The sequence below is a fragment of the Petromyzon marinus genome, unplaced genomic scaffold (genome assembly GCF_048934315.1).
Source record: "Petromyzon marinus isolate PM22_M1 ecotype Great Lakes invasive population unplaced genomic scaffold, UKy_Petmar_22M1.pri1.0 PM_G_Scaffold_86, whole genome shotgun sequence".
NCBI classification, from domain to species: Eukaryota; Metazoa; Chordata; class Hyperoartia; order Petromyzontiformes; family Petromyzontidae; genus Petromyzon; species Petromyzon marinus.
Genome location: NW_027423042.1, coordinates 243,303 through 264,261, shown reverse-complemented (window position 1 = coordinate 264,261; position 20,959 = coordinate 243,303). Strand labels below are relative to the sequence as shown.

At 41.7% G+C, this 20,959-nt stretch overlaps 1 protein-coding gene across 1 annotated transcript; it reads left to right on the top strand.

Annotated features, from left to right (window-relative positions):
• Window positions 1–1,718: 1,718 nt before the first annotated feature.
• LOC116952665 (centrosomal protein of 41 kDa B) lies at window positions 1,719–17,794 on the top strand. Its single transcript, XM_076063019.1, has 11 exons — window positions 1,719–1,814; window positions 1,916–1,979; window positions 5,210–5,257; window positions 8,270–8,331; window positions 8,549–8,609; window positions 9,043–9,127; window positions 9,716–9,906; window positions 11,346–11,413; window positions 12,334–12,448; window positions 14,113–14,358; window positions 15,611–17,794. The coding sequence occupies exons 1-11, from the start codon at window positions 1,773–1,775 to the stop codon at window positions 15,739–15,741; spliced, it is 1,113 nt and encodes a 370-aa protein (XP_075919134.1). The 5' UTR covers window positions 1,719–1,772; the 3' UTR covers window positions 15,742–17,794.
• The last annotated feature ends 3,165 nt before the right edge of the window (window positions 17,795–20,959 follow it).

Here is a 20,959-nt window from a genome sequence, read left to right as displayed (position 1 = left end):
GGCACTGGCTATTCAGTGCGCCTCTACCTATTACAGACCATGTACAGACTCATATTGGTCCCTATGGTCACAGTCCCTGTGATCACTGTTACGTTGCAATTATGGCTTTATATTTTGGTGATTTCAAAAAGTTTTTTGGTTTGGACATTTTTTGTTTTGCTGTAGTACGGAGTTAGACTGATGGCCTTAATCTAAGTTGTCTTGTGGTGGTTGTTGTTGTTGTTTGTCTTGCATCCCACTGGGATTTTTGCACACAGCGTTGGTGGTGTCCGGTGCCTTTTTTCAGGAATATTTTGCTGTTTTTTTTCATGGATTTTCTGTTTGCACAGTCACATAGTCACTTTAAGATGTTTTCTTGTTCGTGTTTTTGTTTTTTTTTGTTTGTTGTGGATGCACCCGATTCAATAGCCGAATGGCTCACACGGCTATACCAAAATAAATCAACTAAACTAAAACTGGTCACCCCCGTGTCGCTTATACAACGTTCTTCCCTTCCCGCAAAAGAGAAGCACAAATAGAAACAATGCATACTCTTCGGTTCTTTCGGTAAAGTCACGTAGGTATAAAATCAATTAAATCACGACGTTTCGATTGCAACACAAGCAATCATCATTAGGTGGGAAAAAAAACACTTCAGCAAAACATTTTTTGCTGTGGTTTTTTCCCACCTGATGATGATTGCTTGTGTTGCAATCGAAACGTCGTGATTTAATTGATTTTATTTTATACCTACGTGACTTTACCGAAATAACCAAAGAGTATGGATCCCTGCAGTCACGAAAACTTCAAATCTAGATTGAAACAACGCATGTTTGTTGCGGTCCGTGTGTGGACCTGAAAACTCAATTTCCCTGTACAACCTTATGGGTTCACAGCTATGTATTATTATAAAGCTATCTAATCCTGGAAGCCACACTGTGAGTCGTCGGACTATTTTTGTTTTATTTTCAAGAGGATCCTAACCTACTACAGATGTATATTCTTGGTTCTTTCGGTAAAGTCACGTAGAAGGGAAACAATAAAATAATAAAAATATAAAACAATAACGTTTCGACTGCAACACAAGCAATCATCATCACACCTGATGATCACACCTGATGATGATTGCTTCTTGTGTTGCAGTTGAAACGTCGTGAGAATTTTATTGTTTTATATTTTTATTGTTTTGTTTCCCTTCTAACGTGGTGGTGACTTTACCGAAAGAACCAAGAATATGAATCCCTGCAGTCACGACAGCTTTAAATCAAAATTTACTACAGATGTGTTCAGCCAATACAATAACGAGCGGCAACGCTGGTGGGGGGGAGGGGGCAGTACTGGTGGGGGGGCAACGCTGGTGGGGGGCAGCACTTGTATGGGGGGCAGCACAGGCCGTGGGCCAGAGGGTGGGGGTAGCACTGGCGGGCCTATTCTTAGTTTTTTCGGTAAAGTCACGTGCCGTTGCTATGCGGAAGCGGGGTCACGCCCCCAATCGGCATGCTCCGCAAGCCACAACCAATCAGCGGCGCTCTTACTGGTAGGTGCGCGGTGCCTTAGCAACGAGCGGCTCGGCCCGTTCGTTCTCGACAACGTAGTGCGCATAGGCACGGGAGCGTCAGTGCGAGCGCGCGCGATTGGCTGCATCACCGAAGGCGCTTCGATGTTGGCCAATGGCGCGCGTGCTCCGTTCGAGGGCGGAGTCGAGTTTTGGCCAATGGCGTGCGAGGATCGGTTGGGCTGGGCTTATCCGCGCTGTGGTTTTTGAAACCCGTTCAGGGTCCGCACGGGGAGCGATGTCGCGTGTCGGCTCAATGCGGGGGCTCGGCAACCCGAACGTGAGTTGAGTTGTTTGGTTTTCTCTTTTTATTCTTCCCTTCATTTCACGTGCAAGAGTTAAAATTACTAAAAAAAAATATGGACAAATCTGTCGTTTCAGATCCTCAACAAGAGAGTGCCGCAGAACCCCAAGTATAAGAATGTCAAGTCTAAGCTGGACACGGGTAAGAGGGAATAAGAACTCGATAAACCCGCGTTTAACTCGTAATTCTTACCTCCCCCTCCCCTCCTTACGCATGGCAGAACTATGTTCACGGGCTAAAATGTTAATGTGCGATGCCTTCTTAGCCATGGCGAGAGAGGGCTATGGGAGTGTTGGTGTAGATTTCGAGTGCTCGTCCGTTGAATGAGCGCACACTCCAGTGGTTTATTGCGTGGTCAAATTCGCCTCAAGTTATATTTTTAATAATTGGTGGTCATGAAAAAAAATCGTATCTATGCAATTGATAAGAGTTTGCGTTTGTAGAAACCCTCGCTGGATCAATTTAAACAAGTGACAGTTACACCGTTTTTTTTTAAATAAAATTATTTCTCCCTCAAGACTTAATTGCGCAAGTGATAATTGTTGCATGTTACACGAATCGATGCTCTCTTTGATATGCGTACGGTATTCTGTCTGGGTTATAAGACGAACTTATAGCCCTTATATTTTAAAACAAAAGTCTGTGGACGAGTCTTATAAACCGTTAGGTGTGTATGTGTGCCAGTCATATATCTCCTGCAAGTAATAATAACTAACACCTGGGTGTGTGAGAGCCTTCCACACTTCACGTTGTGGCCTTAAAGGTGCACCTAGCCTGGCACAAGAGCCGAGGTGATGCCACCGCTACTTGGTGGCGAATGGCGGTTGTTGTTGTGGCAATGTTTGTAAAACGTATTGACACGGGACGCAACATTTGAGGTGTTTTCTTTTAGAAGCGCAAACCTGTCAACCCACACGGTTTACTCCGTAGTCTTTGTACAGGTAAATTGAGTTTTCAGGTCCATAAGGCGTCCAGTCTCTTCAATACGGGCATTTAAAAAAAAATGTGTGTGTTTCTCCCTTGTGATGAGACTTTGTAGGATGAACGTTGAGATTTATAAGGGCACGGGGTGACCAATAAGGTCTGAATTGGTCTGTAATAAGGTAGAGCACTGATAAGGGGTTGACAGGTATGGGAAGCGTCTTACAATCTGGAGAATACGGTAAACGTTTAGAGAACACGGGCTTAATTGGAAACAATTGATTTTGTGTTATCTCTTCACAGACTGCCTTGCAATTAACTCAATACTGTAAATGTACTTGTACAATAATGTGATGATGTGCTTAATTCACTTAATTTCCAAAGCGTATGGTTTGCACAAATGAGCCGCAATGTGGGTTTTTTGCCAAATATCCCTCAATCATCGTTCCAAGCGGTTTCACTTTCAACCACACTGCAGTGATATCGTTGCACAATGTGTTTTAGGTGTTGCATTCTATTGCTGCGATACAAACGTTCTGACAAAGTGTGCTCTTACATTTTAATATTAATGGTAAAATGCTCATTGGCATATTGTGTATTGACATACTGTATATGCACAACTAAAGTAATCACGATATTGTGTGATACCCAAATGTGAGTCTTCACTGCCCCTTTGCTCTCATCTCTAAGGTCCATTGCCTCAAGCGTTAACCGATTATACATCTTTATGTATGCCCAGCTACCCTATTCAGCAGCTAGGAATCATGTCGAGAGTAGTGAGTTATATTTTTGTTTTAACAGATGACCGAGTTCATTAAATGCACAGTGGTGCTTGACACTTAACTGCCTCGAGGATCCGTTAGTGGAGTGTGCGTGGAGGAGTGTGCACGTGTGTACTGGGCACAGCTACACTATGCTACGATCAATAATAATAATGCAGTATAGTACCGTATACTCCGAAATTTATAAGACTCTTCAGAGTAAGGTGCACCTGAAATGTGTGCCCGGTGTTATACAAATTACACAAATCTGGTCACACACACCTCGTGCACGCCCAACCGTTTCTTTAAAAAATACGGTAATGATTTACATTATAAAGCATCTACCTTATTTCTGTACGTTATTAATCTGTACTCAATTTTCATATCTGGGGCTCGTAATGCGTAGAAAATTACATCTGTGTATAACCTTTTGTCAATCCACTGTTGAATGAGAGGCTTCCCTTACTACACCTTGCACACCATGAAGGCTATTTGACTCATACTTCACCACGCTGGTCAATACGGGTTGATGGTGGGAGGGAGTGCAGAACACAGTGAATGTTGCTACACTCCTCTCCTGCCCGGTGGTCACCCAACCAAGCACCATCCAGCCTCAAGCCTGCTTATCTTACAAGATCTTAAGAAATCGCGTGCATTTCATCTCGCCGCGGGGAGGCCCTCATCCAGCAGCAGATAGACACAAGGGCCGTGCATGTACATGTACTGTATTTAAGTAAGCGTGCACAGATTCTACGGAAGACTGACTATAATTGTCTGACATAATTGTCAGTCTTCTGGGAACCACAGTGGCGAGATGTTAACTCTCTCGCCTGGTATACAAGAGGTCATGGATTCGATCCCGACGCTGACGCATGTATATTTGGAGTTTGCATGTCTCTGTCCCTGTAGTCGCAGAGATTTTTGTCCGAGTCCTGTTTTTCCCCTCCACATTTAGAATCGACATGCATTTAGAAAATTTGGCTGCTATATATTTCCATGTGATAAGCCACTTCGTTGAGCTATCATTTGTGGCCAGGTCGCTTCTAAAAAAGAGCTATATAGCTCAGTGGGCCTTATCTTGTAAAATAAAATAAAAATGTTTGTAGTTTTTTTTATTATTGTAATATCTGGCAGTGTAGAAAAGGTAGGCTTTGAGAAAGGTCTTGAAACAGAGCAGCAACATTCAGCATTGTGGAGAATATAGTGTAGAGAATTACAGACATAGAAGGGGAAGATGCAATCTCACTCCCCCCCCCCCCCCTCAAGCAAAGCTTGACTGTGTTATTATGAGGCCATGGTTACTGGAAGGCAGGGAAAAAAGTATATGAGGGCAAAATGAGAGAAGTGAGTGAAAAGAGTTTTAATATAAGTAACTTTTTGACAAATCAGATTAAATGCAGCACTTAGCGATGAGCTATATTCTTCTTTATACATCAGCAAACCTCCACCAAATATCGAATGGAAAGGTACATTGCCCAACACCTAAAATGGATGCAATTTGATTTCATGTCATTGCCATTATACAATATACGATATGTTTGAGTGTAAATTATTTGGGACATTGAAACCATCCATAAGTATATCCGACTTCTAATGTTTTGGTTAGTAGTGAACAGTTACATCATGTACAAGAATGTTTTGTAAACACAATCATGCTTATTCGCTTTGTTTTATTTGTATTAATTTCAGGAAGCAGCCTCACCAAGTATATGGAGAGATTGGAAGATATGAGGACCAGTAAGTCATACACCACAGTGTACAGATTATTATTGCTGATTAAATACTGCCTACAAACGTGGGTTTCAGAGTTACAGAATCCACAGATATCCATAATTTTGCTCATATGATGTTGTGTTTGTTATGTATTGTAATTTATTGTGTTTATTACGTGTTGGGTGATTCCTGTACCAACTACACCAACAGCAGTCCCGGCAGTCCTGCTAGCTGGCCTTTCCTTCCTCACCAGCTGCCAAATCCACTCCTTTAGGTTACTACACGTGGTAATGTGATGTTATAGGTCTCGCCAGCCGGAAATAGTACCTGCCTTCAAAGAGGACTAAGATGACCAACCTGGCAACCACAATGTGCAGGATTTGGTGGGACTGCTACGCAGTTGCAGGCTAAGGACTCTCCAGGAGTGGACAGGACTTAAGATCATCAGTGTCTTGTGAGATGTCAGTGGTTGCTATGGTTAATACATATGGCTTTGGAGAAGGATGCTGAGTGGTCTTAAGTGTTCATCTGGCAGCAAGTGCCATTCATGACATGATTCGAAGTTGTGAACTTGGGGGAAGACTTTGTAAGTATTCCACTTCCTACAAGTAATTCAACTACAGCGAAGACAGTGGCATAATGGAAGCCTCTGCTGATCATAGATCAATTGACCAAGAACCCATTTCAGCCGTTGGCCACCTGTGACTTGCGCTACCTGACACTGAAGACACACCTGGTAATTGTGAAAACACATCGCAGCAGCCGATAACTTACGATCTTTGGGTAGGGGAGTTACAGGCTATCTTGTGTGCTCCACCTTATTTGGAATTTTATCAAGATAGAGTAGTCCAGGGAGTTCCGTACTACACTCACTATTCTATGTGTTGGCTTTGGCGGGTGCTACTTGTCAGTGATGGATGTCGTTGCTGCCAAGCATTACTGAAATGTATGGTTTAGCACATACAGTGAGGGAAAAAAAGTATTTGATCCCCTGCTGATTTTGTACGTTTGCCCACTGAGAAAAGAAATGATCAGTCTATAATTTTAATGGTAGCTTTATTTGAACAGTGAGAGACAGAATAACAATAACAAAATCCAGAAAAACGCATGTCAAAAATTTTATAAATTGATTTGCATTTTAATGAGGGAAATACGTATTTGACCCCCTCTCAATCAGAAAGATTTCTGGCTCCCAGGTGTCTTTTTATACAGGTAACGAGCTGAAATTAGTAGCACACTCTTAAAGGGAGTGATCCTAATCTCAGCTTGTTACCTGTATAAAATACACCTGTCCACAAGCAATCAATCAGATTCCAAACTCTTCACCATGGCCAAGACCAAAGAGCTCTCCAGTGATGTCAGGGACAAGATTGTAGACCTACACAAGGCTGGAATGGGCTACAAGACCATTGTCAAGCAGCTTGGTGAGAAGGTGACAACAGTTGGTGCGATTATTCGCAAATGGAAGAAACACAAAATAACTGTCAATCTCCCTCGGCCTGGGGCAGCTGGGACCATAGTCACCAAGAAAACAATTGGTAACACACTACGCCGTGAAGGACTGAAATCCTGCAGCGCCCGCAAGGTCCCCCTGCTCAAGAAAGCACATATACATGCCCGTCTAAAGTTTGCCAATGAACATCTGAATGATTCAGAGGACAACTGGGTGAAAGTGTTGTGGTCAGATGAGACCAAAATGGAGCTCTTTGGCATCAACTGAACTCGCCGTGTTTGGAGGAGAAGGAATGCTGCCTATAACCCCAAGAACACCATCCCCACCGTCAAACATGGAGGTGGAAACATTATGTTTTGGGGGTGTTTTTCTGCTAAGGGAACAGGACAACTTCACCGCATCAAAGGGACGATGGACGGGGCCATGTACCGTCAAATCTTGGGTGATAACCTCCTTCCCTCAGCCAGGACATTGAAAATGGGTCGTGGATGGGTATTCCAACATGACAATGACCCAAAACACACGGCCAAGGCAACAAAGGAGTGGTTCAAGAAGTAGCACATTAAGGTCCTGGAGTGGCCTAGCCAGTCTCCAGACCTTAATCCCATAAAATCTGTGGAGGGAGCTGAAGGTTCGAGTTGCCAAACGTCAGCCTCGAAACCTTAATGACTTGGAGAAGATCTGCAAAGAGGAGTGAGACAAAATCCCTCCTCAGATGTGTGCAAACCTGGTAGCCAACCACAAAAAAAGTCTGACCTCTGTGATTGTGAACAAGGGTTTTGCCACCAAGTACTAAGTCATGTTGTGCAGAGGGATCAAATACTTATTTCCCTCATTAAAATGCAAATCAATTTATAACATTTTTGACATGCGTTTTTCTGGATTTTGTTGTTGTTATTCTGTCTCTCACTGTTCAAATAAACCTACCATTAAAATTATAGACTGATCATTTATTTGTCAGTGGGCAAACGTACAAAATCAGCAGGGGATCAAATACTTTTTTCCCTCTGTACATAGAGACAACATTTTGTGGTACTTTTCATCATCCACAAGACTAACAACTCTCTATGGAGCACTCCATGAGTTTCTGTACGTGAGATAAATAGGGACAGAAGGGGCCCATATATTCCTGCAGGAGTGTTGGATGTCCCTTATAATAATCTGAACCGTATTTCAGGAACAATAAGATGAAAAGGTAATTGGACTCCCAAGGGTAAAAAGGAAGGATTACCTGACTAATCAAATTGTGCATGGTTGAACCTCGTCATCACTTACAAGTATAAAGGGGGGTGTGAGTTGGCCCAAAAATCGTATCTCTGTTATTCCTGGATACACACAGATAACTTGCGTGTCAGCGATTCATGAGGATACTGCCAAGACCTTCAACGGTTCATATTTACTTTTGTACGAAACTTACATTTAGACATTGTCAGTTTTCTCCTTCAAGTTTAGGGTTTATTTATAATATGATAGCATGGTGGGTAGTATTATGTGATTGATAACAAACGCCTTCATTTTACGTTTGCGGTCAAGTTTTTTCTTGTGATAATGATGTATTTAAATATTCAGTGTTTGTCGTGCAGATTATCGTTACTGCCCTGGCGAGCTTTTCAAAAGAATGAAGATCACAACATTTGCACAGATTGTGAGTCAAAAGTATATTGCCATTTCACACGAAATGTGTAATTTTATTTCGTTCAAATTCAGTGTAATATATATTTTTGTGCTCAAATGTAAATGTTTCCTTTTTTTATATAAATATATTTTTTAAATCGGCTTTTAATTATAACTTTACTTACATTTTACCTTCTGTTATCAGGGTTTGAAACAATGAGATTTTACCCACTTGATTATTCCTGCAGGTTCTGCAAGTTGCTTCACTTACTGAAGATCCCACATTGGGGGAGATCATGCAAATGGAAGGTAAAATATACATGTCGATAGGCGTAATATCATGCCTCGATTCCTTATTTAAATAACTTTTTAGACTCATGATTCTTGTAATGAATTGAGCGTGTAAAAAATATTTATTTTAAACTCGTATATGTTGTATTTTATTGTATAATGTAATGCAGCCACTATAGGTGCAAAGTTCACAATGTTTAATATAATAATTGATTGTCGGGTTGAATCTCAAGACTAAATTGTGACAATTTATCGAATAGGCACATTGTTACATGCCTACATGTTGGATTTCAAATTACATGCACCAATTAAACGTAGTTAAAATTATTTCCACATGAATCTTCATTGCTGTATAGTCTTTTACTTAGTGCCGTGTTGCAGTGCTATTTGTGGTTCTGGAATGTGATGAAGGAGGTTGACTTTGCCTGGTTTTTGTGGGCCTTGTTCTCAGGGCCGTCGTGCCCTCAGACAGACCGCCTCGACACGCCGAGCGGAGGCGACGCGGTTGTGGCGACTGCTCGCTCCACACTACAGAGGTCAGCTTTTGCCTGCGCCCTCTGGGTGTGCCCACACTAGCCCACGTCAATAGAGGCTCTTGTTACGAATCAAGTGTTAGTAGTTGTAGTGTTGGATTTTGTAATAGGGTCAAGAGGTCACCATGGTCAATGCTATTGATGCTACAACACCACATCATCGCCATGCTCCTGATAGACCTTGCATTTGTTGCAGATTTGAAATCTGACCGTGGCAGTCTGCTCTTAAAGTTTTCTACCATCTGGCTTTGTAGGTCTTTCCCTTGCTCACTGTCCACTGGGTGCCACTGTATTATCTATTTCGGTAAATCTGCCCTCCTCCATCCTGCATATGTGCCATCCATCGCAACTTCCTTTTACTGCACCTCAGGAGTTAAATTCATATTGTAGCAATTTTGTACAAATTTTTGCAAAGGTACCCAGTAGAATGTATAGCTTCCAGAAAATACTAACACAGCCCTTCAGGCACAAACAAAAGATATGCGCCCATGCATATATATACGACACGCGGTTCCATAAATGAACAGTGTAGAAATTCAGAGTGGTCATCGACTCAAGCTGATGGGCCCTGTGTGGTGGTGGGATTCACAGTGTGATCAGTGGGCTCGGGGAGATGGACCTGACAGGGACGAACGGCTCCGCAGAGAAGCAGCAGCCACTGTCGCTGTCTCGACAGCAGAAGCGCAGTGAGGCTTCCAAAGATCAACCCTACCCTGACTGCCCGTACCTGCTGATGGACCTGCGTGACAGAGATGCCTACGAGCAGTGTCACATCATAGGCGGTGAGCAGCGTTGTGCTTCGTGTACCTCATTAGCGGGAGCTTGCTGTCTATAATACGATTTATGCGTCCAATGTCCAGGCTCCTCTTTGTCCAATTGTCAGGCTCTTGTTGAAAAATGGATTCATCTTGATGTCCCCTGCTGGCTGTGAACTCTAGTTAGGCATTTCTTTTGTTCTGATATCCAATGCCAAAGTTACCAGTCCTCTCATCTAATCACTTGCCTACTTGTGCAATGAAGTCACCCATTATTATGGTATAGAGTGTTTTGCTCTCATTTGGACAATGTACATGGAGGAGCCCAAATGCAGAAAAGGTTAAAATAAAATGTGTGGGCAGTGACTTGGCCAAGCGGAGGGAATGCATTCGCCCCTTGTTAGTTCACGGTTCAACCCAGCGGCCACCCTGGTTATACTGCGAGTGTATTAACTGCCTCACAGTGGACATGACAGTTCCCGTGATGTCATTTGCAAGTGTAGGCTATTGTGTCATGGCATCATGCTCCAAAGTTGCCAAATTACACTGTTGGAAAATTTTCCTGGGTAAACCAGTATTTTGATCATGGAACCTCCCTTGCCAGTATCAAAATATAAGAATAGGTTTTACCCTTTCTGGCAATAAAACAGGTGTTAAGATGTTAAAACACCAAACTGAAACCTTTTTCAAGGAATCATGTTTGGTGTTTTAAGACCTTAACACCTGCTTTATTGCCAGAAAGAGTATAACCTATTCCCATAGTATTTTGATGATGATAATCATTCTCATGGGAAACCCCATAATGTCAAGGATGTTACTGCCAAAATAAATTTTAAGACAGGATTTGACAAAAGGCGGGGGCAATCCTACTTGCACGTAAATATTTTTTAGAGAAAATAAAGTTAATGAAATATTAATGAAACCAGACCGTTAACATAAAAAATCGAATTCGTGAAGTTGGAGCATTTAGCTTCATTATAAAAAACAGATTTACATCTCAAGAGAAAAAATATTATAAACAGGATGTCACCACTATACATCATGAAATAATAACTAGCATTGTAATGGATAATACATCTACATTTGGGAAAGAAGACAATACACAGAACTCTGTAAAATATTTTGTAAAATAATTACATTAAAAAAATAGAACACAACAGGAAAGTAACGATGTTATAATAATGGGAGTGTGAAAGCAAATGAATTTGAGCATAGGTAAATGACAAGTAGGACTTTCATGAACCATGAGGCTTTATGGAACCTCAAATCTAGTGACAGAATTGTATGCAGTGCCATGTGACTGGTTCTTTGAGCGATGACAGATGGACTGAAAGCCGTGGCAACGTGTGGCTGTTGCCTGTACAGCTTGAGCTCTCATGAAAAATACAGCAAGTTGTTAGGCGCGCTTTTCACAACGCCGTATGTGTGTGTTTATATTGTTTGCCCTCTGCCTCCTGCCATTTCAGCGGCCAGCTACCCAAGTGCCATGCTGTCCCGGAGTTTTAATCAATACACCAAGGAGATGCTTGAATATGTATCCTTTTGTTGCTATGCAAAGTCCACATTGAGCGGGCCCTTTCGTAGTGGTCATTAAAGCCCCTAAAATCTATTTACAATGTGTGCCTTGTGTGTACCTTTTTTTCTTTCATCGCCATTTTATAACAAAATAATTAAATAAACTAACTCAAATATCACGTGATTATTGACTACAAATTTGCAGTTAAGCGCTCAACAACACAACCGTTTATCATTGCATCGATCACGAATATATTACTGCATACCTGTCAACCCATACGGTTTACTTGTATTCTTATACAGGGAAATTGAGTTTTCAGGTCCTTTCGGCATACCGCCGTTTCAATAGGGGCAAACTTTTTTGTAGGATGAACTTTGACATAAGGGCACGGGGGTGACCAATACTATCTGAATTAGTTTGTAATAAGGTAGGCACTATACTCTTTGGTTCTTTAGGTACAGTCACGTAGGTATAAAATAAATCGCGACGTTTTGATCGCAACACAGTTACAACTGCTCTCTCGCTGGTTCAACAGTTCCACTGCTGGATTATATTTTTTCCGCCTGAGGACGACCGCTTGTGTCGCGATTGAAATGGCGTGATTTATTTTATACCTACGTGACTTTACCGAAAGAACCAAAGAGTATGGATTCCTGCAGTCACGAAAGCGTCAAATCAAGTTAGGCACTGATAAGGGGTTGACAGGTATGTAACTGTATCACTTAATACAGAGTGTTAAATGTGTGTTTTTAGAAGACACCTCTAACCTTAAATGCATGTCTGTCTGTGGGAGTTATTTCACCACCTTCAAATCAGAAACCATAGCCATAAATATATAGGGGACCCATTAAGTGTTGTGTGGCTTGTTAAAACGAAGTAATAATATTAAAAAACAGGCAAGTAGTGACTTGCAGTTTCCTTAAACGTTTTCTTTCCAGAAAAATGCTACGGGAAAAATCATCATTGTTTATGATGAAGATGAGAGGATTGCGGCGGTGGCAGCCACGACAATGTGTGAAAGAGGTTTTGAAAATCTCTACGTTCTTTCCGGAGGTGAGGCTTCGCTACAATTCATTTTTTACTCAAACGTAAAAAAAAATGCTCAAAGCTGCTTTGAGGTTATCATTTCGAACAAGTTTAGGTGTAGATTTAAACTGCTTTGTACATGAATGTTTAATCGGAATTGGTTTCGCCTAACCGGTTTATTTTCTTTCATTTAATAGGTGTTGCTGATATCAAACAAAAACATGCAGCCAATTTTTTTGACGATTCTCTTGTGTGGTCATGCCCCTATGCTTACCAGCATGCTATAGCAATGTCACAGTGGCGTGACTGCCATACTTGTTATCTCACAATTGTGTAAGGTGAACAAATTTTCAACGTATGTAGCCAATCACGGTAATTGGAGATGTGGGGGGGGGGAACAGACTAATCTTTAGATGTAAAATATGGATATATGTACTAATTTTACTCTAAACATTGCCTTAAACAAGTCATGTTTTAGATGGCCTATGAATACCACATTGGAAGGGTTGTGGCAGGGTGGCGCAGTGGAACCCTTGTGCTTCTCAGCCTTGCTTTGTAAACATGTGCAGCCCTTTTGCCATGCCACTGTAGGATGACCACCTCCATATGGTGTGCAGCTCATGGGGCTTACTTGGTTATTTGACTACGCTTCAGCATGTTGGTGAGTGCGGGTTTGGTAAAACGGTGGAGCATAGATGTTGAAGTTTAGTCTAATGCAGGGGTGGGCAAATTGTTTGACTCGCGGGCCACAATGGGTTCTAAAATTTGACAGAGGGGCCGGGCCAGGAACAGATGGATGGAGTGTTTGTGTGAACGAATATAAATGACATGTAAAAATCATTACATGAAAGGATTTGGCCTTTAACAGGTAGCAAAGCATTTATTTGCAAGGCAATTTAACAAATTGCACGAACAAGAAATAATACAAAAACATATTTTGATTTAAAGCTTTCGTGACTGCAGGGATTCATATTCTTGGTTCTTTCGGTAAAGTCACGTAGAAGGGAAACAATAAAATAATAAAAATAGAAAACAATAAAATTCTCACGACGTTTCGACTGCAACACAAGCAATCATTATCAGGTGTGAAACCACAACAAGAACATTTTTCAAATTTTCTTGTTGTGGTTTTAAAATTTTCTTGTTGTGGTTTTCACACCTGATGATGATTGCTTGTGTTGCAGTCGAAACGTCGTGAGAATTTTATTGTTTTTTTATTTTTATTATTTTGTTGTTTCCCTTCTACGTGACTTTACCGAAAGAACCAAGAATATAATTCAAAAACATGTCCTAACTCCCGGTCAAAGTGCGCCATCTAATGGGGAAATGGGGGCATTACAGGAGAAAGGTAAAATTTAATTTAATTTAATAATAATAATATTTGGACAAGTTCGGCGGACCGGATTAAAAAGCCCAACGGGCCGTATACGGCCCTAAGGCCATACTTTGCCCATATCTGGTCTAACGTAACAGTTAAGTTTGCTGCACTGCCCCCTGCTGACAACGAAAAGCAAGCCTATTACACACTTTTATGCATGCTGGTCGCCCATCCAAGCACTATCCAAGGCTCTCAGGCATGCTTATCTTCCGAGATATTACAAAATTGGGTGCATTCCGGAGGATTTAGTCACAGACACGTCTCCCTTAGGTAACGAACCTTGGTTCCCCTTTCACTTTTCTCCCCGTCACAGGTCTAAAGGTGCTAGCCCAGAAGTTTCCTACAGGCCTGACGACCGGCTCCCTTCCGCCCCAACTGCTGGCGCCACCCAACCGGAAAGCGAGACCGTCCCGCCCCTCCAATTCCTCCACTTTCCCGGTGACCCCTGTCGTGCCGGACAGCCCAGTGTCTGCTGGAAACAAGCAGCGCTTTGGATACGATGAACTGGAGCGCATCCGACACTACCTGGATGACGGCTTCACCTTGTCCGACACGAGCAGTAAGTCTCTTGCGTATTTTACGTTAATTGTTAGGCTTACGGTATTTTTACAGAAATAATGAGAATAAATGGAGGCTCCTGAGCCTCTACTTCAACAGTTGTAGGGACTCAACAGCACGGATAGCTGGGGGACAATGGTAGTTCTAGACAATGGGGGTATTAGAGGAGAATGAGTGACCTATCAATAAGCAAAGATTGACTAGAGGCATCAAAATAACCTCCTCTGATCTCTGCACCTGGTCGGTTCACAGTGATGACGTGATCCTGCTCTATTTAAGACCGGAAGCAGGTGGATTGCTTTACTACGATTGCAAATCGCCCGATGATGCTGGATGTAATTACCAGCGAAATGTCGCAGTACTCAAATTGCAAATGTTGTCGATTTACTCTCCAACACACCGGTGGGCTGTAGTAGTTTACTAATTGGCGCATTGTTTACGTGACAAACCTTACTGGCTGTGTCGGGTGGAGGAGGGTTATGACAAATTAATATTTACGCGATCTAACCCAAAAACTTTTATCATGAGATGAGATGAGTCTTACATTCCTATTCGGGATTGTCCAAAACTGCATTTAAAAATGCACCTCCAGTTCCATTCCAAATTGCAGTTTGTCAGGACCAACATCACAAATTAAATATGCACCTGGCTTCAGTAATGTATTTCTGGTCACGAAAGACCTAGCTATCACATTGAACTTTACTGTGGTTAAGACATGCTTTAATTGTATTAAAAAAAATAATTGTGAAATATTTTAAAGCCATTCATGTTACGTTAACTAAAAAAAATACTGTCAAAAGAGTTCAGAATAACTCGTCACCCTGCAAGGGAAAGAAATATCCATACAAAATAAAACTCATGTTTTATGTTAGCATTGTCTTTAATTTACAAAGCTTAGCAGCGTTGCAATATTTGACATTCTAAATGGAGTGTTTTAAATGTGGGGAGAAATCAAAGTACTCTTGTAAAACATGTTGTCATGGGAAGGACACTCAAATCAACAAACAGGCTATGAATGTTAGACATTTTATTTTAGCTGGAGGAACCCAATGAGCTACAAAGCTCTTTTTCACAGGTGTTCAGCCTAATATGGTGGGAAATTTGATTTATTGGGGTTCTTACACAGCTGTTATTGCTGTAGTTACTCAATCTAGGCCCGCTGGAAAACCTAGCAGAGTTAAATGCGCTAGTTGAAGTGGCGTGTTGGTGAAGCTGTGGGTGACCGTTTTCGTGGCGTGTGTGCGTGCTTGCAGGCCAGTTCAGTCGCGCATCCACCTCAAGGTCCCTGGGCAGCGCCACCTCCTCCAAGGCCCCCTCGACGGCCGGCAGTATCAGCGCACGGTCACTGATCAGCTCTGCGGCCACCGTCAAGCCGTGGAAGTGACGGCGCCTGCTCAATATGCCAGGCGGTGGACACACCATGTACATGTCTGTCCTCTGCTGCATGTGGGCCTCCACCCCTTGCAAATATTGGGGTTATTTGACCATACTTTTATCACGCCGGTCAGTGCCGGTTCATGAAGGTGGGAAGCTTAATTGTGGGAGCATTGTACGGCATAGCAGTGGATTTTGCTGCTTTGTCCTCTTCTGCCCATATTGTAGCCCCATAGCAGCGTGTAACACCCAGTTCATGCGTGTTGGTCACCCAAGCACTCTTCAGGCGCCTGCTTAGCTTCCATGGTCTGATGAGGTTGGATGTATTCTGGGTGATTTAAGCAAAGAACGCCACGCCGCGCCAGTATTGACGCTGAATTTACATTTTAGGCTATTCTGTGTTGAGCAAGGTCGCTAACAAGCCTCAACTGCACCACAGCCTCCAGGTGGAAGGCCTGCCCAACCAATTGCCAGCTGAAAATAAAGCCTCTTGGCACTGTGACAGTGCTCGGAATGAGTTTTTAATAAATACAAGTACACGTTGGGCAGTGGTCATTATAAAATGCTTTTTTTACAGATCAGTATGTAGTATAAGGTTTCCATTTCACTTTTTGTTCAAATAATTATTTGTTTGTTTCAAAATTATTTGTGGATTTGATGAAGGATACAAAGTTAATGTCCTTTGAGATTTGATATGGCTTCAAATTTATGTCTTTCCAAAACAATAATTTGTCCTACTCGTAGCCAGGATAGAAATGTACGTCCTTTATATAGATTTTAAATGTGCACATTCAGATGCAGTGAATAAGCTAAATATGATGCAATTCATCCAATTATAGAAACTTCTAATAAGGAAGTATACTGTAAATAGCATGCTTAAATCACAGTGCACGACTTCAATAGGCCTCATAAATAATTCCATTCTCAGAATTGGAAGTTTCTCGAGCTATAGGTGTGAAAATTGGGCAATTTTGATTCGAATAAGATATTTCTCAGTTTTAATATTACTCGTAGCGTTGTCAAGAGTGCCCAGGAGACAGGCTCAAGGTTCCATGCTCTTTCTTGATAGAGGTTGCTGGAGTTTAAGCCAATTCTGGCCCATGGTGCTGTGATGTGATTTTGCAATTGTCGTGTTTGCTGTATTTTGTATGGTGAAAATGTCATTACATTCCTTGCAACGGTTGGCTGCTGAAGATCAGTGTCGGGGCTGAATAATTTGCCTTCTTCATCACTCACATGCCAGTTTCAGTGCTTCAAGTGATTTTGTAAAAGTGGTTTTGGTAAATGTTGCAACAACAAAAAAGCCCACAGGTACAAACAGGGTCATTGTCTCTGAATGTGTGGCCTAACCATGGTACACAAGTCAGCAGTGTTTTTAATTTATATGTGTATGTTGTGGCAGATGTACCATTATTTTATTAATGGTTTTTCATTCCTCCCCCGGACACATGAAGGCTGTTTACAGAATTATCCTCTATTACAATTCACACCAATTCCAACCGCACGACATGTTCATGCTGTTGTATTGGTCAGACCACTAATTAAACTGCTTGGCTGTATGGTGTCAGTAAAGTCATAGGCATTGGTTGAAATTTTATTCACAGTTGTGGACACATTCCTTGCTGTGATTTTAATGCATCACACAAAGTACTTGCTCCATGACTGTGGACTGTACAAATATTTCGTGTTGTAGTTAAAGTCCTGAAAGTGTGAAATGTTCACGCTGATAGATTTTGACTCAACTAGATGACAGGATGTGTCCATTCTGACTCAACCCAGTATGAAATTTACAGAATTCCACTCTGCAGCACACCACAGCGTAACAAGAGCCACGTTTGTGTTGGCCCGGCTCGGGGTCTAATTTTATCCGCAAAGAGCGTGTGACTAATTGTAAAGTGTATAGTATGTGGCCGGGTGCCGAGTTTTGTACAAATGCAAATTGTTTTGATGTCCACACGATGAACAAGCAGGTCGCGCAATGTGAATGAGTGATTTTTTCGGTTTTTGTTTTTATATTTTAACGATTAATGCGTGGTGTAAAGAATAAATTGATTTTGTGCGTATTTAAAGTGTTTTGTTCTGGCATTCATTGTGTTTTTTATCTTTAGTTCAATACCCTGACTGGTTGTAAGCTCAGGGTGTTGTTAGGCATTGTGCTTTAGACAAGATGGATCCAAAAAACAAACAGATCTAGTTAGGCATTCACGTGTCTCCATTCACGTGTCTTTGTGAGTTGACGCTTCATTCATAATAGAACAACTAAAGAAACCTTCATTCGGGCTCTAGAGTGATGTATTCTAAATATAACAGCCAAGAAGCCTGGGTGGTTAAGAGGTTAAGAGTGCCTAGCTGTCACTGCTGAAAACCAGGGTTAAAATTTAGGCAACTACTTGTGATTAAGAACTGCTTTTGTGTGGACCCAACCATGCCGATTAGCACAGTTGGCTCCGTACATTGCTCAAGTTTAACATGCATACAAACCAGGCTTTCAAGTGTAGTGAGTTTATATCTTCAGCCTGGTCACCAGTGACTCCACAAAAGGACATTACATTAAATTGGTTCTGCACCAAGTTGGCTAAATTCCAGCTGGGAGAATGAAAGTAATCGGTTTGATTGTCATGTGATGAACACTGCTCTGTAACAGGAGGTTGGGAAAGTGCTACCATCTACTGAGTGAATGAGAGGTCACTTAGGATTTCACATGTTCTGTTATATTTGCTTCAGTGAGCCGTTTTCTAACAGAGTAACACTGTTCTGCAAAATATCCGAATGGATACTTAATCCGATTACATGAAAAGGAAAAAAAAACGTATCGCAGTCGCACCACTGACATCATCAGAGTGCATCTGAAATTCTAATATTCTCTCACTTATGGTGCTTCAAACTTCGTCAAGAGCCCAGGCTAGAGTAAGTGTGTATTTTACCACAGCTGTTATTGCTTTGGATTGCATCCTCTTAAGTAGTTTACTTAAGGGATTGGTGGTGCAAATGTTTAACTTTGTGAGATTTAAACTAATTCATTGACCCTATCGCTAATAAACTTTGTGTACATTTAGGCATTCGGTACAATACATCCACAAATAAATATATTGTTTAAATGTCAACATTGTACTAGACCACACTGGCTTGCAATGGTAGTTTAAACATTGATCTTGTATGTACTGTATTAGGCGTCTTTATTAAATTTGTATTGCAATGTATCGCCTTGAGTTTGATTAGGATTAATAATTATTGATCGAGTATATTAAAGCAAAATATTGGTAATAATTTTAGAGGCCTGGGTTGATTAATAGATACACACATTGCAGTTCCTGTAACTTGATAGCTAAAATAGCTTCTATTTTAAAGCAAGCTTCTACCCAAAATATATAGATACCTTCCCTGTATTCTGGGCTGTCTAACATGAGCTTAAATATTTGTCAGTGACAAAACCAATACATTCACAGGGACCCTGCTGCATATCTCTGCTGTCATTGTACTGATTATCAATACATATGAAAGTGATGTCACTTCAGTGTTATAATGACCTTATTAGAACTTAGTCTGTTTTAAATTAACAAATGTTTACATGGATGGCCGCCGGCCTAGGATTCACGGCAGAGTTACGTACATAATAAAAGTTCCATTTTGGGTTGAGTCTTTAACAACGTTTTAAACTCATGTTCAACAATCCAGAAAACAACCGGAGTATGTATCTAAGACAGGACTTATTTATTGAAATACTATTGTATGTTGAACGTCTTTCGCACCGTATGTACAGTGAGGGAAAAAAGTATTTGATCCCCTGCTGATTTTGTACGTTTGCCCACTGACAAAGAAATGATCAGTCTATAATGTTAATGGAAGGTTCATTTGAACAGTGAGAGATAGAATAACAACAACAAATTCCAGAAAAACGCATGTCAAAAATGTTATAAATTGATTTGCATTTTAATGAGGGAAATAAGTATTTGACCCCCTCTCAATCAGAAAGATTTCTGGCTCCCAGGTGTCTTTTATACAGGTAACGAGCTGAAATCAGGAGCACACTCTTAAAGGGAGTGCTCCTAATCTCAGCTTGTTACCTGTATAAAAGACACCTGTCCACAAGCAATCAGATTCCAAACTTTCCACCATGGCCAAGACCAAAGAGCTCTCCAAGGATGTCAAGGACAAGATTGTAGACCTACACAAGGCTGGAATGGGCTACAAGACCATTGTCAAGCAGCTTGGTGAGAAGGTGACAACAGTTGGTGCGATTATTCGCAAATGCAAGAAACACAAAATAACTGTCAATCTCCCTCGGCCTGGGGTTCCATGCAGGATCTCACCTCGTGGAGTTGCAATGATCATGAGAACGGTGAGGAAGCAGCCCAGAACTACACGGGAGGATCTTGTCAATGATCTCAAGGCAGCTGGGACCATAGTCACCAAGAAAACAATTGGTAACACTATGCCGTGAAGGACTGAAATCCTGCAGCGCCCGCAAGGTCCCCCTGCTCAAGAAAGCACATATACATGCCCGTCTGAAGTTTGCCAATGAACATCTGAATGATTCAGAGGACAACTGGGTGAAAGTGTTGTCGTCAGATGAGACCAAAATGGAGCTCTTTGGCATCAACTCAACTCGCCGTGTTTGGAGGAGGAATGCTGCCTATGACCCCAAGAACACCATCCCCACCGTCAAATATGGAGGTAGAAACATCATGCTTTGGGGGTGTTTTTCTGCTAAGGGGACAGGACAACTTCACCGCATCAAAGGGACAATGGACGGGGCCATGTACCGTCAATTCTTGGGTGAGAACCTCCTTCCCTCAGCCACGGCATTGAAAATGGGTCGTGGATGGGAATTCCAGCATTACAATGACCCAAAACACACGGCCAAGGCAACAACGGAGTGGCTCAAGAAAAAGCATATTAAGGTCCTGGAGTGGCCTAGCCAGTCTCCAGACCTTATTCCCATAGAAAATCTGTGGAGGGAGCTGAAGGTTCGAGTTGCCAAACATCAGCCTCGAAACCTTAATGACTTGGAGAAGATCTGCAAAGAGGAGTGGACAAAATCCCTCCTGAGATGTGTGCAAACCTGGTGGCCAACTACAAGAAACGTGTGACCTCTGTGATTGCCAACAAGGGTTTTGCCACCAAGTACTAATGTAATGTTTTGCAGAGGGGTCAAATACTTATTTACCTCATTAAAATGCAAATCAATTTATAACATTTTTGACATGCGTTTTTCTAGATTTTTGTTG